This window comes from Vidua chalybeata, chromosome 4 (genome assembly GCF_026979565.1).
Source record: "Vidua chalybeata isolate OUT-0048 chromosome 4, bVidCha1 merged haplotype, whole genome shotgun sequence".
NCBI lineage: Eukaryota > Metazoa > Chordata > Aves > Passeriformes > Viduidae > Vidua > Vidua chalybeata.
In genome coordinates this window covers 3,613,609-3,630,739 of record NC_071533.1, presented here as the reverse complement: position 1 = coordinate 3,630,739, position 17,131 = coordinate 3,613,609, and the positions used below count along the sequence as shown (strand labels likewise).

Here is a 17,131-nt window from a genome sequence, read left to right as displayed (position 1 = left end):
AGGTGATGCAAAAAACCCAGAATCTGTTGTAAGGGACAATGACAAACTCCCCACCCAGGCAGGTGCCTGGATTTTCCTACCTGGCCTGAGCAGATATGAACCCATCAGATTCCATGTTTTTTGGGAGGACCTTCACCACCAAGAAGACCAGCTGGAGAGGATCAAGGGAGCATTGTTGGGATCCACGGAGTGGTGACATTTTCCTTATTGTGCCCCTGACCACTTGGGGTTTCTGCCTGCACAAATAATAAATGATCCTGAGATCCTAAAGATCAGCTGTCACATGGTTATAGGAGTGTTTTGAGCAACCCATTATTACTCGTATAAAAACAAGAGACTAGACTAAATTTAAAAATTAAAATATCCAGAGTTCAGAGCAACTTCAGTTACAGTGCCCATCTTAGTTTTTGGCACTCCCTTTCCATCTCTCTTGGACCAATCCCTAAGACTGTAAAGATGCTCCTCCACCCTGTCGTCCTCTTCTGAGACAGGGTGATTCCATTTATGCTCTCAAATAATTCATTGTGTCAAAGAAGAGGAATAATTTTTTCGAAGGGAAATTAAAGGGTGGGGGGAGGAGGTTGTGCCACCCTCAGGTTCCTACTGTCCCTTGCACAGAACTGTTCCTTCTTGCACCCAGAATGCAAAATGTGTTTTGGCTAAGGAGAGGAAGCAGAAGCAAGCCCAATGATCGAAGAAGTAGAGAAATGCTAATTGTAGTGGGGGGGTACTCTGATTTGGGCTCTGCCTAGTGTGCAAAAAGGTGAGTTTAAACAGCTGTTCACAGGCCAACAGCTTTGTTCTGGGTTATACCAGGGGGGCCAAAGTGAATCAGAATTAGATCCGAGTTCAACAGCTCTTAACTTCTTTTATTTCAACAGTCAGGATTTAAATGGCAGAATCAACACCCCACCTAGTGGCTGAGGGCATTCCTAGTCTTCAGTACTCGGCTATTTTTAAATGAGCACCCGAAAATCTTGCCTGTGAATTTGCCTCACGATGCTGCCAACAGCCACCATAGTTCCTGTTTTGTTAGCCCTGAGACAGACAGAACCTCCTTCACGGGAAATACAGCTGGCCCCTGAAACAATGGACTTAGAGTAAATAACCTCATTTAAACCTGAGAGTTTAAATTTTGTCTCAGATGTGGACGCTTTTATGTGAGCTATTTCAGTGTGACACTGGAAATTTCATCACTGCTGCTATACTTGAAGGAATAAAGATGTTGATTAGATCCTTACATTTCATCCAGCACAGACTATTTCTGGATATTCCTTTTCCTTTCTAATATATTTGGAAACCAGCAAAGAGAATTGAATTTATTTATCGTCACAGAATACATTTTAAATGCTTCTTGCTATAAAAGCTTTTGAAAAAGCTTTTGGTTTTCTTCTTTTGAAAGGACAAGTACTTTTAATGCACTCCTCAGATGTGCTCAGTGAATGAACACATAAGAGCCTAAATTCACAGCTATTTTTATTTAGCAGATGTAGAATTTTCCAAGAAAGGGGATTCTGAAAATAGTTGCAAGTCTCTGGACTTGCTTAGCATTTCAAGAATAGTTATTTCTGCTGTCTCCTGAAGGAATATGTTAGTCCCATGAAAATGCAGAGTGTTCAATATCTAAAAATTGCATCTACTAGGTTCTAAGTCAAGGAACAAATTAGGGGGGAAAAGTGTAAGTCTAAGGTTATCTCATTTACTTGGTTTTTTCTGATCAAAAAGCTTCCAGGTGATTTAATGACAAGTAGTTTAAAAATGCTTTTAGAGTCTCTTTAAAGCTTTTTTTTTTAAGTTTTCCAGAGATACTGTACCTCTGACTTCTTGTGGGGCTTTGGTGTGACGCTTCACATCCTCCATTTTTGCAGGAAAAAGTCCTGTGCTTTTGCAAGGAAAAGTTCTACTATTGCAAGACTTGACTCTGTAAGTTTTAAGGAGAGTTTGAAACCTCTCCCCACACGTTCCTTTATGACAAAATACAGATGGCAGAAATGTTGGAGCAGCTTTTTAAGAGATGGGAATCTATCTTTGCACTGAAATGAAGTTTTGACACAGCTGCTTTACTGCCAGTTACCAGAATGTGCCTTTCATATTCACTTCCACGCCCTTATTCTTGTCAAAACAATAAACAAAAAAAGTTTTCTGAAAATTAAAAGCAACAAAATCTTTCCTATTTCTAGTCTGTGCTTGGATGTCTTCCTCATTGCATGCCTGGAACGAGCTGATGTAACAATTCAGTAATTTCTGCACCAAGAGCTCGGCGCAGCAACCAGGGCTCCTCACACACCCCAGCCCTGTAGCAGCACTGCCTGCATGTCCTGGTGCTGGCCATGCCCTCTGCTCTGGTGGGATAGCTCATCCAAGGGGAATCAGAAAGAGCAGGGAGCATCCTGACAGCAGAGCTGCAGACTGCCAGTGAGCAGCAGAGTGTGTGATCAACCAAAAACTGTTTCCTTGCTTTCTCTGTCGCTGTACGTGCTGTGTTAAGGGTTGTCTACGTGTCCCAAAGGGTCATCAAATGCCACGAGGCTTCTATATTTACCTGTGTGCACCAATGCCCCAGTAAATCATCCCCAGGCAGCAAACAAACCCAGCTGTATTGTGATTTGCCTTCATATTGAGACCTTGACTCACAAGACCTTAAAGTAAGGTTATATTATGCATTTTATTACCTGGTAACAGGTTTTTCTTCCAACAGTTTAATCTCAGGTGTGGTTTTGTTACTAATTTCTGCAAGAATAAGCTTTCCATCTTTTCCCAGGCTCACTCTTGTAATGCAGGGCATAGTCCTACTGTGATTTCAAGACATTGAATAAAAATACATACTGTCACAGTTTCACCCCAGGCAGCCACCAAGTCCCAGAGAGCTGCTCCCAGAGATCCAAAAGGATCAGGGAGAGAATCAGAGCAGTAAAAACCTGAAAACCCGTGGGTTGAGATAAAGACAGTTTAATAGGGAAAGGAAAAACCACACACACAAGCAAAGCAAAAGAAGGATTGAATTCCCTGCTTTCCCATGGGCAGGCAGCTGTTCAGCCATCTCTGGAGAGCTGAGCAGGTAACTTGGCATGATTTGACATTGGCCCAACACCAGGCACCCGTGAGAGTCGCTCACTCACTCTGCCACAGCCGGGCAGAGGACAGAGAAAAAAGCTAACAAAGGGCTCATGAGTTGAGATAAGTCCTGGGAGAGACACTTCAAGGGCAAAACAGGCTCAAATTAAGGTTGCAAAGTGAATTTCTTACTAACAGATTCAGAGGAGAATAAGGAGAAGTAAAACAAGCCCTTAAAACACCATTTGCCTCCAGCCCCTCCCTCCTTCCCACCAACAGCTCAGGGAGACAGGGCAGTCTCTTGGTCAGTTCATCACTGAGATTTTCCTCCACTGCTCTGGGAGAGGAGTCTTTCCCCTGTGAGACTGCGTGGGAGACAGTTCTCCACAAACTTCTCCAGTGTGGCTCCAAATCTCACAAGCAGCAGTCCTCCCAAAACTGCTGCAATGTGAGTCCCTGCCACAGGCACACAGTCCTCCTAAAAATCCTCTCTCCACCAGGTCTCCCACTGGACCAGAGCCTCCTCCAGGCTCTCCCACTGGTGAGGGCACCTCCCTCACAGGCTGCTGGTGGATCTCTGCATTCCCATGGATCCCCAGGGGCTGCGGGTGGATCTCTGCATTCCCCATGGATCCCCAGGGGCTGTGGGTGGATCTCTGCATTCCCCATGGATCCCCAGGGGCTGTGGGTGGATCTCTGCATTCCCCATGGATCCCCAGGGGCTGTGGGTGGATCTCTGCATTCCCCATGGGTCCCCAGGGCCTGCAGGGGCACAGCTGCTTCGCCATGGTCTCACCACAACCTGCAGAGGAATCTCAACTCCAGCGCCTGGAGCATCTCCTTCCCTTCCTTCTACTGACCTTGGTGTCTCCATGTTGTTTTCCTTCACATGTTTTCACCTCCTCCTCCTCTTCCCTGACTAGAAGAAAAACCTCATGACTTTGTTTTGATTTTCTTCTTAAATATGTCATCACAGTGGAGTTGCCAACCTCTCTCCTTGGCCCAGTTTTGGCCAGCAGCAGGTCCATCTTCAGAGCCATCAGAGATTGGCTCTGCTGGACATAGTGGGAAGCTTCCAGGAGCTTTCCACAGGAGCCACCTCTGTGCCCCCCCTGCTACCAAAAACCAGGCTGTGCAAAACCAATACATTTGGGAAGACTCCAGATGTGCCCCCCTTTCCCTCTTCTCCTCACTTTATATACTGAGCATGATGTCACATGGTCTGGAATATCCCTTTGGTCACTTGGGCTCACCTGTCCGGGCTGTGTCTCCTCCCACTCTCCCAAACTCTCCCAGCTTCCTCACCAGTGTGGCAGCAGGAAAAGCAGAAAAGGCCTTGGCTCTGTGTAAGCCCTGCTCAGCAAAAACAAAAACATCTCTGTGTTATCAACCCTGTGTTCAGCACAAATCCAAAATATCCCCATAGCAGTACTGGTACACTGCACCCAGGACACTCAGTCTTCAAAGTGTCAGCCACAAATATCTGCTTTTTGAGACGGTCACAGGTGAGGGACTATTCAAAAGCAAATACTAGGATGTATTCGTGCTATTGAAAGTACTATGATCTCACTAGGAAGAACAATTTATATGTATGTAGAAAAAGAAAAAAAAAAAAATCCCCAAAACTGATGGGGCCCATGCATTTGATAATATACATAGGTATGAGACAAAAGCTTATTTTCCTGACGGTTTGCTAAGATGTCCTTTCAGATATCAGATTTATACACTTTTTTTACTGTATTCAGAGTATAAGCCTTATAAATAAGGATAAATACTGCTTGTTTATTACTTATTCCAGTGGCCTCAGTCTTTTCTCAACATTTGGCAACAGCCAGTGCCTGCAGCCTGGCACTGAGCTCAATTTGCCTCCTCAGCTTCAGCTTAGCTGCAGCACAAGGCTTTTCCTCCATTTAGGTAAATTTAGGTCACCATACGTTTTTCACATAGCTTGTATGCAATTTTTGTACCTGTCAATAATTTAGAAAAGGCAGGATGGTTTCAGTGCCAGCAGGGTCCTGCAGTATTAAACAGAACATAAAGGACATGGTGGAAAAGGTGCTCATCAGGTGACAAAACAAGAATTCAGAAGAACAAACAAGTTCACTCTTCAATAAAGCAAAGATTGGATTTTTTTTCCCCCAGCTCAAACAGTTACAATTCACTAAGACATTTGACTGATACTGCAAGTGAAGTGAGATGCAGAATTGTGAATGTTTGATGAGTCCAGTGAGGAAAAGAAATACTTGAAATGCACAATGTAAACAGTCAGAAGCCAAAATTTTCCTAAAATTTTATAAAAATTCTTGCGGATTATAAAGACAACTGTAAGAAAAATTAGCAAATAATTAATAAAAGCAGCTTAATAGACTATAAGGAATGTCTGATTTACAGCTTCATATTTTTGCAATAAAATCTTACCAAATACAAACTGTTCCTACCTTCAGGGACATCTCTGTGGTCCTCTTAGAATGGGGCCTTGGCTCTTGGTTTTGGGAAGTTCAGGAGAAAATACCAGACACTGAAAGAGCCCCCACAAAGCCACCACTTGCATTTACCATGGAAATGCCAGTCTTGTTGCACGAGCCACATCACTGCTCCCCATTTACTTCCCTCTAAGAAAAGGCATTTACACATCCCTTGGGTTTGCTCCATGAAAGCAAATTTGGAATAAAGGGCACTTTGCATGCACTCCTGCATTTTGAGGGACAAGAGGGGCCACAGAGAGCTGTTGTCTTTCTGCTACTGCAAACGGGGCCTTCAGAACAGATTGCAGAAGCATAATGACAAGGTAGGAAGATCTTTTATACCTGATGGAGGGGAGGGGTACTGATGGAAAGCCAAAACTGAGGTATTTATGCAGATAAAATAATGCCTAAGCTGCCAGGCTACCTTAGCTCCTCATAGATCTGGGGTTCAAATCATGAGGAGCTGTTCCCAGGAATGGAAGGGGGCAGTTTCAAATGATGGAAAGTTCAAGGCAGGCAGTTTCCCAGCACAAATGCCCTTTCCCTCCCAAAGAAGAACAATGAAGTTATGAGAACGTGGACAAGGAAGGGATGGTATTTTTCAGGGGTGGTGGTTTTCAGTAGGGCACAATCTGTGCAAAGGAGCCCTTCTTGCAACAAGCTGCCCTTCCCCATCCAAAGGGGTGAATATGAGGATATTGCTGCCATCCCTTCAGGGATCCATAGCCAAGTGCTGCAGCCCTGGCGCTCCCTGCAGACAGGGTTAATCAGAGCTGTTATTCATTACACACAGTAATTAATGAACAGTTTTTTCTAGGTAATCTGAAATGCCAGGTGCACAACACACTGTAGGTTCCTGTATTGCAGTATCACCAGTCTGCTTAGCTACTTTTACTACAATTTGTCAGCATCATCACATTATTTTGCAAGCTAATTGATTAAAATCGCAAGATACTCTGGGACACTGAATCAGGAAAACTTTGGGATCAGGAGGGCTTATGGGTGGGGAAGAGAAGCCTTATTTTATCTAATCCCCAAAAATTGTATCTGAGGAAAACAGCAAATGCTTGTTCATTCAGCTTGCCTCTGGACACCCATTTATCCAAATCCCATATTGGCTGTTAGTAGCCTGAAAGATCAAAGGATGTTTTTTTTTTTTTGGTGTACATAGAGTTAGTTTCTGGGCTAGGACACACAGCTCCTTGCCAAGGTGGTTCTTTTCCAGCCTGACTCCAAAGGGAGTCACAGCCTTTTCCTACAGACCTGTTTTTCCTTTTTTGAGAGCTGCACCCCCATCAACAGCCGATCAGTCTGGAAGAAGACAAGGGGAATTAAGGGAACTGGCCAAGGGATCCCTTATTACAAAGCTGTAATCCAAGGAGGACACTGAACCCTACAAGGAAACACTAGCACTCATTTACAAACAGAACTCAGCATTTTTATTCTTTGATTGACTTCCTGCTAGTTTTGATATTTGCTACCACCAGAGAAGAGCGTAAAAACACAGTACAACATTGTCAACCAGTTAGGAAGGCTGGAAGGGAAAGCAAATCCCAGTACAATTGCAAGTAACTTGGTGGAGTTTATAATAAAGATTTTTTTTTGAACGGATCAGCAATGAAGCAATAAATATGCTGCTGCACCGAACCAACAACAGGATTTAATCACTAACTTTGTAGTTTATTGCATTACAGTTTAAAACTAAATGTTATCCATCATCATACATTCACCAACCAGGTAAATGACACTTTTTCATAAGTTTTATGCTAAATGGCTAAAATTCTGCAGTAGCCAAACTAGACTAGGACTAGTAGAGGTAGATATTGAATGGGCAGTGCCAGGCAGAAATATTTTGTGAAAGTACTTCTTTGTCTTTCATTATGAACAGTTAGCAGGTTTAACACTTTTAATTAAAACAAACCTCTTAGGGAAGCTATTCTAAGATGCTTTAGATTTTGTAGCAACTCTTCTCTTGCAATATTACAAACTCTTTGATATTGTGTCTCATAAAGTGGACAATTTTTGTCCTTCCAGTTTTCTGCCACAATTTGCATGAAGAGTAACATACAAAGCTAGTCTTTGTGAACATACTACTGGTTTTGCTTGTACCACTCCAGAATACACATTTACAGCTTCCTTGGCATGGGAAGACTGCTTTTATAGTATTTACAGCTCCAGTCATCTTCCTAGCAATAAAAAAGCCATTTTATATTTAATCTAAAATGGAATTTCTATTATGCCACCTCCTTATAACTCACTTCAGTCCTCTTTTGGCGAGCTGCTCTATCAGTCGCTCCTTGCCATTCCCACTGCTGGCTGTATGCTCCTGGAAAGTGTCTCTGCCCAACACAGCCATTAAAATTAGTGTTTGTAGACTGCAGCTTTAATTTCCAGGAAATATAATCATGACGGCACGGCCAGAGGTTTTGTAGAAGCCTCACTTCATCCCAGGACAGCTGATAACTGGAAGGCTCCTGGAAGCAAGAGCCTTTCCCCCAAGCTCCGCAACCACTTTCCTCCAACTGGAACTTGACCTTTCATTAATGAGTTTATAGATGGCTCAAATCAATTACTCATAAAACCATCTAATTACACTACATTTGCACCATTTTCCTTCACAGGACCCCAAAGCACTGTGTTACCACATGAGCGTAACTCTGACTTCCACATAGTTCAAGCTATTTTACATTACACTTCAGGAAAAATGGCATTTGTAAAGCAAAATTCCTTAGGGGAAAAGATTTCAAAGCTAGCTAGATACTCTGTACAGAACACTTAGAAAAACAGTTAAAGCAATCACAAAAAGGGAAAAAATACAATTTTATCTGGGTCTATTGAGCTGGATTATGGTATCAAGTGGTTTTGTTGGCATTAGTAATACGTGTCCAAAACAGAACTGTGGCAACAACATGTGAATGCTGCAGGAATGATGGCACCAGTGCTCCAACCCCAAAAGGCATCAACATTAGACAGGGACCTTAATTCTTCTTATTTATGTTGCTCACATGATACTGAAATTGTATTTGCACCTCTGGCTCCTCAGGCCTGATCTCCCCCTGCCCTCATGGGTGTTTTCTTTCAGGGAAAACACAATTCAATCTGTGAGTTTCTACAACAACTTCCAGAGTCCACTGTTATGGCTGCAGCACCTCCAGACCTTGCAAATCCAAATGCTAAAGGAAGATTTAACAGGCTGATCATAAACACCTCACCTAGCCCTAGAGAGCTCTCTAGGAAACTTGGAATTTGCTCCCCATGCTAGGGGAAAACCTGGGTGACAAACTTCCCTCTCTGTTCAGGCTAACACAGCATCAGGACAAGCCTTCCCCCATGAACATGCAAATATTAAGAACGCTACCAAAAAAAAAAAAAAAAAAAAAAAAAAAAAAAAAAAAAAAAAAAAAAAATCTAATATAGCTTTTAAGGCATTTAATATGCAAAGAAATTAATTACTGAATAGGTAAGTTTGAGGCTATTCTACCTGCTTGTTCACACATGTGCCTGCATGCTTTGGTCTCTACATGGAGGAAGCAAGTACCTCACCCACCATCACAGGGAAAACTGCAACTTCCAGTTCCCTACAATTTAAGCCCATGAATAACTCTGGCATTGCTTCATGCAACGTGCACTATCTCCTCTTATCTAGGCAAAATTTATTGTCTGAACTTTTTTTGTCCCTAGGAAAGATACCCGTATCATGTGTCATCACCAGTGGCTCCACTGATGGTGACATTCTCCTTCTCCAGTGAAAATCATGAAGAATCAAACTCAATTGTGTCATGCCAATGCTCTAGGTCACTGACCACAGCTGCATTCCCTGCTCACCTGCTCTGGCAGCCGCGCACCGGTGATTACCATTTTGGATCTCAGCACACAAAGGAAAGCTTCCACTGCAGCACAGCACTCTGTGCTACCCAAGAAGACTCACTGCACTGGATTTCAACTTCATTTCCAGCTCTTAAAAGCTCTTCCTCAGAAGTCAGCCTTGCATCTAACAGGACAGATGTGAAGATGATGGAATAACAGTTTCTTTGCCAATTATAGAACCTCCATTTTCAGGCAAACTCTTGGCTTAGTTTCCTGTCCCGGGCTTGCAGTCTCTGGAAGGGGATGAGTAACCTCTTTAATCCAGAAGCACCATCTCTGAAGCAGTGTCTATGTCTTTCAGCAAGGTTATGAAGTGTCTTTAGGGAAATCAAAATAGATGTGTAGATGAAGACTTCTGGAAGGCCCACTGAAGCATCCTCTTCCCCATTTGCACAATTAAAGATAATGAGTAACTTCCAGCTTTTAGTTCATCCATTTCAATGCAAAAACAGGCAGCGAAAAAGTAAAGGAAATAATCCCATTTACAGGCAACAACCAAAACCCCCAGTATCTAGAAAAAAAAAGAATTTGCTTGATGCAATTCACAATCTGTTACGAGCACTTATCTGCCTCCAGCTTAAGCATCAGCAGCCAAGAAATGGGCAGCAGTACTCAAGAGGCAAGGACAAAAGCCTGCAGCTTGTGTAGGCAAGACTGAACCATCTCCAGGAGTTGCAGAAGACATACAGTCTAAGTATCTCAGGCTGCAATAACAACTGAGATCAAGACAGCAATACTAGAGTCAGTTAAAGGCTCTGTAGGTATTTTAGTCCCTAAAAGCCCAGCAGGTTAGATATACAAATACAGCAACCCACACTTCTGAGGGGAACTATACTGCAAACATACACCAGGATAGGCTAACCACGAAAAGAAAGTGGAGCTGAAGACACAACAAAGAAAAGCCTGTTGTTCTGACAGATAGAAAACTACAAACCCCCATAAGTCTTCTGGGATCTCTTAACTGTACATGTCAATCACTGAATTCCATTATGTGGAAGAGGAAGGCTGTGTATCCACAAAACAGATACTCTGTAACTGAACTCCTGCAGCAAAGAAGGCACTCACTTTGTAAGCTGTAGTTTATTTCTGCTCTGTTTTATATGATGAGCCTACAAAAGAAAACATTAGAGTACTTATCTATATTATTAACACAGTAGACTTAAGAGACTGAAGCTTGACGTGGAAACAAAATTCATCCTAACACTGGTGGAACTTAAAAGCTGAGTAGCAAAGCATTGTGTTATAGGACGTCCCAGACATTCAGTATTTACATAGAATGCATTTGCACTTTATGCTCAATGACCACCCATCATCAGCAGTGACATTGTTAGCATGACTGGACAGCACAGTAAGCCAGCCCTGAGCTGCACTCCAGCAAACCCATTCACTGTCAAAGTACAACACAGATTGGTTTGAGTATTCACACAGTTGTTTTTCAAAACGTTTTATTGCATTATATTTGGTACCTTATGTTTGACAAAGGAAATTACATCTGTAACTGCAGGAATAAGAAGCTGGTCTGTTATTGAAAAAAAAATCTTGGGCCCCTTAAAAGTTACAAAGTCTTGGGCTTGCCTGAAACAACTGAGCAAGAAATATATTCTTATAAATGTAGGGCTTCAAGTATTACAAACCTGTGACACTGTGGAAAAGTTCCAGAGGTATCTAAACTGCAGCACTTTTTTTTTTTTTTTTTCTGCATAACGTGAACAAGGCCTGCTGAGGTTTTAATCTATTAGTCTCTTGATCAGTCAAAATGGTAGTCAGGAGTTTTCCTCTTTGCAACTTCAAGCCATAGTATGTTCTCATTTTGTTTTCACTCTACGTGAAAAATGCATGCCATCTTTCTAATTGGTGCCACATCACAGTGCATAATTTTATTTGGTTCTTGCATTACAGTTTTAAAAAGTTTGGCCAACCTATGCCGATAGGTTTATCTCAAGAACAGCAATGCTGACTCTCCCCTCCCCACCCCAAGTTTAATTCCAAGAGAGACCATTTTAACTGGTTCCTTCAGGTAAAAACTGTGGTGCAAGAACACCAAACTGATCGTGTACAGTGAATTTCAGAGACACAACAAGCTTATTGAACACACTATGTTTCTTAATTCTGGTTGATATCCGTATGTCCAAGCACCCCAACGTAACGAGTACGTTGCAGGCTTCTCTCTGTATTCTGATTCACATTGCATACTTCCTATGGACACAATCATCCCCCGTATCAAAATCAGTCAGATGCTAAAGCCCCATCAACTCTTTGTGCTCAGTGAAAGAATCCAGTGCTAAAACAGCAGTTTTGCTGTCTGAGATAACAGTAATCTCACAAGACAAATTTAAATTTAATATTTCTGCCACACACCTGCTCTGAGGGCTATACACCTCCAGGTCTCATATAAATTAGTTTAAAAACATGGGTGGGTAGGTGAGGAAAAGGATTGTTTATTTTTTCCTTTTTTTCAATTTTAGCAGCTTTTAATTTTTACGAAACCAAACAACCTATAACCAGTAATATGTTAGATATTTTATATATATACTTTGTCAGCAGGATAAAAAAAAAAGTAAAACTATTTGAAGGCAACGGGGTTTTTTTCCTTCCGTTCTTTGTGTAAGTTAGAACAATTCAGCAGGTGCGTGACAAAAATATTATACACCAGATATGGTCCAACGTCATTTTTTTGCAATAAAGTTGTTCATATTTCATTGGCCAGTTCTTCAGGTTCTGCAGAACTATCTCCATTAACTGTGATCTTCATATCCTCTTCATATCCAGGGGGCATGAAAGCCAAAGCATAAGGGAAAAGCTTATGACAATTTGCTCTGTAAGTTTCAGATGCTTCTTTACAGTCTCCAAGGCTACCGTCACATAAAGCTTCTAATACCTCCATACAAGTCTAATTAAAGAGAAAAATAAAGAAGTGTTATGGTTTCTTAAACGTTCAGCTGAACACTCACAACACAGGCTTCAAATAGCAGTTCTGCTGCCTGAGATAAGAATGATCTTACAAGACAAATTTAAAATAGTATTTCTGACACAGACCTGTCCAAGGCTCACACACCTTTCAACATCAAATGACATTTTAACTAAACACAGCATGAAATACCAGTGTAGTCTGATTTGAAAGAATGCAGTCTAAAAAGGGATCTAAAACACAGCTATGTAAAATGAAGAGTTACTCGTTTCTTATTTTCCTAAAAAAACCCCATTCTTGCTAATTGGCAACCAAGAACCCCACCATTCTTGGGACACACTGATCATTCCAGCAACACATAACATACCTTTCAATCAAATCAAATTACTGATATTACCACATTTTTCAGATACATGCAGTTTCTTGTCCATTTTTGGTCATGATTTAGAAGAGAAAAAGGAGATTTCCTGCGTAATTTTTTTCAGCCTGCATTCCAACCATGAGCAACTAACCTGCTGAGCTCCTCTTTTAACACCTGCCCATGGCTGTGTGCAGACATTAGCACAGCCAGGCAGGCTTTTCCTGCTCCTCTGACATTCAGTACAGTTTTTATTTCTTCTGTGTACTGGGATTAACTGCTCTGTCCTCCTGCTGCAGGGTTATGGAGCTCTCCTCAACAACCCCTTCTCCTCACATTTGCTCTCTGTAACACTGGCAACCACCAAAGGTCAAATACGTCTGGTTTTATGGCTGCAGCGCGCTCCGAGACAGCTGGTCTTTATTACAATGAAATATAATAACTTTGATCTCCTTGCATACAAAAATGCCTTTCAACAAACACCTAGACTCTTTTAGATCCTCCATTTTTAGGGCACTTTCAATTTCTCATCCAGAAGCTCAGTAGAAGTCCAACTCTTCCTTCATGTTGGCACCAAACATGCTTAAACTCGGCATTTTCAGCTGTACCACAATGCACTGTACAGGATGTTTATGCACTGCTGAGTTGTTAAAAGCTTCTTCTAGTCTTACCAAGTTTGCACCTCCAAACCAACCAAGCATTTTTGGTTACACTTAATCTTTCCCCAGTCCAATTCCCAGAATCCCACTCACAGGCACCAGCAAATAGAAGGCAAATTCATTTTTGTTTTCTAAATCTATTGATAATTTAGATTAAACTCTTTGGAGACCACTCAAACAGTAAGAAAACCCAAATCCAAAAGCCAACACTCAAACAAGACAAGTTTATGAAAAATGCTAAATATGTACTTAGACTATAAAAGACATGAGTTTGTGTTCCATACTGCAACAGCTAGAACAGAGAAAAGATTTGAATCTTTAGCATCCTAAATAAGTTGACAAATCAAGGCAAATTGTCCTTTATTGTCCCTTTTCCCCCCCTCTGTCTGGTCCAAAAATTCTGCTATGAGCTTAAAATTCTTTACAATTAAAGTTCTATTGAAGCCACTACATTTCCTAAGAGATGTTTCTTGGAAAGCTCCATTTTTTTTGTCCACAAAAGAATAATTTTAAAGTAAATATTTACCAAATTTAGTTGCAGTAGATCTAAAAAATTGAGTGCACAGACTACTGTAAATTGAAAGTCAGAACTGACAAGTCCTCCCAGATGAAGGTGGGGGAATGGGGAAAGGGCCATGGAGGCAGTGTCACAGGGAGATTATTCCATGACCACCAGAATGAAGCAAAGACTCAAAATTTGGTGAGCTTTTCGCCTAACTACATGCTAAGGCAGAACTGTGCATATGCAGCTTTTCTCAAACCTATGGTAATTCCCACAGCTTGCAGGAAGTTGACCATGGAAGGCCTCCCCAGAGTTTGTGCCACTCCTTTCTTGTGAACAGTTGCCCGTGTGGCAGCCAAAGCTCAGACAAACTACTACCTTTTCTTTTGCCTTGTGAATTCTCTCAAGTTTAATAAGTTCTCCCATTACCTGTAGCAATAATATGGCTTCCACTACTGCTATTTTCCTATTGTCACAAAACTAAATTAATTTAAATGTGCAAAAAGGATATTAAATATTTCAGTTCAGATGAACCTGACACCCTTTTCTTTCACAACTCAACCTCTGTACGGTAAGGCACAGCAATTATTTCAGCTTCCTCTTGCCTCCAAAATTTGCTTAAAGCTTCCACAGATAAAACAGAAGTTGTCTACAATTTATGAATACGTTACCTGAAGATTTCTGTTAATAAGGGATTCATCCAGGGTCATTGCCAGTTCCACTGCCCTTTTCTGACTGGAAGGATCTAAATAGTACATCATTTTGGCAGCTACAGGAGGAAAAGTAACACTCGTTACCCAGTGGATGACCAAAACCATCTTATATACAAACATAAAATAGAGGTAATATGAGGAAGAGGGGGGACTGAACTCTCCAGCAGTAGTTCCAAATGGAACCAAATTGGAGCATAAAGCTTGACACCTAAGCAGGTAGAAGGGAAGCTCCAAACAAAGCATTAAAACAAACATTCTGCACACATTAGAAACAATAGGGTAGAGGTTTGCATTTCAGCAGCACAAAGAGAAAATGAAAGAAAACCACAGACAACCTGGCAATCATGTTGTCAAAAAAACACAAATAGAGAAGAAAAGCACTCCAGAGGAAAGGAGTGATTGTTTTATCACTGGGGCTGATACTGAGATACCACTGCCAGAGAAGCACAGAAAATGCAGAAGTAGGGCAGAACAAGGAAAAAGGCAAAATACCTGATAACCTATGTGGCAGTGAGTCATAGTTCCTTTTAAGGAAAGCTTCATTGAAGTTCTTTGGATTAGTTGCTCCAAAAAGCCGATTCATTTCTTGGTTTAACACTGTTCTAACAGCATCAGGCAGATCCTTACTTTCAGATACTGTTGGAAAAAAGAAGTTGAGGTGAACACAGGTAATCACAATAAAATATGATTTATGTATTTATTTTAGCATTTTTCATGTTTCCATTACCAAAGTATCTCAAAAGAAGATGCATGAAATTTGAAAAGGTAAATACTGATTGTGGTTAGAAGAAGCTTAACTGTGGCACTTAACTGATACTTAGAAAAAGTCAGAGCTTTTTTACATTAATATACTCTCCCCCTTACTAATTAAAACCTATTGGGCTCAAAAGGTTAATGTCATAAAAGTCTGTTCTTAAATGTGTCTACTCTGTAGCCCCCATCAGAAAAGGTGACCTTTGGGGCAGGGGAAGGGAGAGATTTCTTCCAACTCTTACCAATATGGACAGAATTCTAAGCCCTCTCCTTGCACGCTGACACAGGCTGTCAGCAGAAAAGCCACATTCCTCACTCAGCAGTTTCCATTTCTTCATTGCCCCTCTCTTTCAGCCTTCACATACTGGTCACAGTCTTAAAAACTCTTAGCAATACTGGAAAGACTCCTAAATCCAGATGCAGTCATAATAACCACACTTAATTTTAGCATGAATCAGTTGTTTAAGAAGCTTTCTAATACACGCTTTACATATTTTGAATTAATTGTGCTAAAAACCAATGACTGCAGGTTTGGCATGACCTGGCAGTGCCCACAGATGGAGTCCTACCAAACAGATACATACCACTGCTGAAGAGATGAATCATACACTCGTGAAGCCAAGGATGACTAGAATCAATAGCAAAGGCTCTCTTCACAGACTGAAGCATCAGAAGGAACTTCTCTGGAAAAAAAAAAAACAAGTGTTGACAAGTGTTCCAAAGCCTGTGGTAGGAAATCACTGCATTGTGTTACAGGAGTATTTAGTGTTTGAAATTAGAATGATCAGAAAAATTTACAGCCGAGTGTGCCGCAAAAGCTACTTTTAATAACATGCATCTATTTAAACAGTGAATTAAGTGGATAATCACCAAATGTTCACACTTTGGTTTTCACAGACTGCTCATTGCTGGTGTGTTGGTCCAGTGAAAAGTTCTGTGTCATGGCAGGGATGGGCTCCTCACATCTCATCAATAATTGCTGCATAAGTTCCAATACACACTTTTATGAATCACAAATTGTTGCTTTCATTAAGTGTTCTCACCTACCTTTTCGAAAATAAATCTCAAAGGCAAAAAGATGAGTCTCTATTTTGTTCTTCACTAAATTCTTCAGGGGTGTTAAAAATTTAATGGCTTCTTCCAAAGGTGCTTCAACCTACAGATTCAAGGAAGTGACACACAACTAAGTCAAAGTTCAAACCTAGTAACTACAACAAAAACCAGCTGAGTCACATCAGAGAGTTTCTCTCCTAAGGCAGTGCATAAGATGCTTAGAACTTTTTCTGTTACAAATTTTGCAACTTTCACTCAATGTCTAAACACAGACTATAAAGTCCAAAATATCTGCTTTCTGATGGCTACAAATCACGTTTGGCTATAGAGACACAAATCTTTTCCTTCTATCACACACCAGCAGTGAACACAACTGGAGCTGAACCTGCACTGAAAAGGGCAGTGTGGCTGCTCACACCAACCTACATACCTGGGCCTGAGGTGATGGTAAATGACTGATAAAACACCCATGACATTCTGCTCATGTGAACTTCAGACAGGTTCCTAAAAGCTGACAGGTCATGGTTAAAGTCCCAGCCAAAATACCAACAGCAAGCTGGAAGTAATTAGATATTGAAAAAGGTCTCCTGATCTTAGCTAGTGTAATCTAGTAAATGGATAGCTTTCACACAAATTAATTCTTGCAAGGGTTCTTTACAGAAAAGTATCCTGCACATAGATGTTTGGGATTACTCACACAAGAAGTGTCTGTTGTCCTTAATTTTTTTTTAATTAACAGAAACTACTCTCTTAAGAAGCAAATACAAATTTTGTTGTGTGCCAATTCAGCAATTGTTGA

At 41.1% G+C, this 17,131-nt stretch overlaps 1 protein-coding gene across 1 annotated transcript in view; it reads right to left on the bottom strand.

Moving 5' to 3' along the window:
• Window positions 1–10,814: 10,814 nt before the first annotated feature.
• Window positions 10,815–17,131, bottom strand: part of NAA15 (N-alpha-acetyltransferase 15, NatA auxiliary subunit) — a 37,488-nt gene continuing 31,171 nt past the window's right edge. The window contains exons 16-20 of the mRNA XM_053941155.1: window positions 16,327–16,435; window positions 15,864–15,962; window positions 15,019–15,162; window positions 14,485–14,582; window positions 10,815–12,276 (exon numbers count right to left, since the gene is read on the bottom strand). Coding sequence (XP_053797130.1) covers window positions 12,076–12,276; window positions 14,485–14,582; window positions 15,019–15,162; window positions 15,864–15,962; window positions 16,327–16,435 — 651 coding nt within the window. The 3' untranslated portion in view covers window positions 10,815–12,075. The remainder of the gene's footprint in view (window positions 12,277–14,484; window positions 14,583–15,018; window positions 15,163–15,863; window positions 15,963–16,326; window positions 16,436–17,131) is intronic.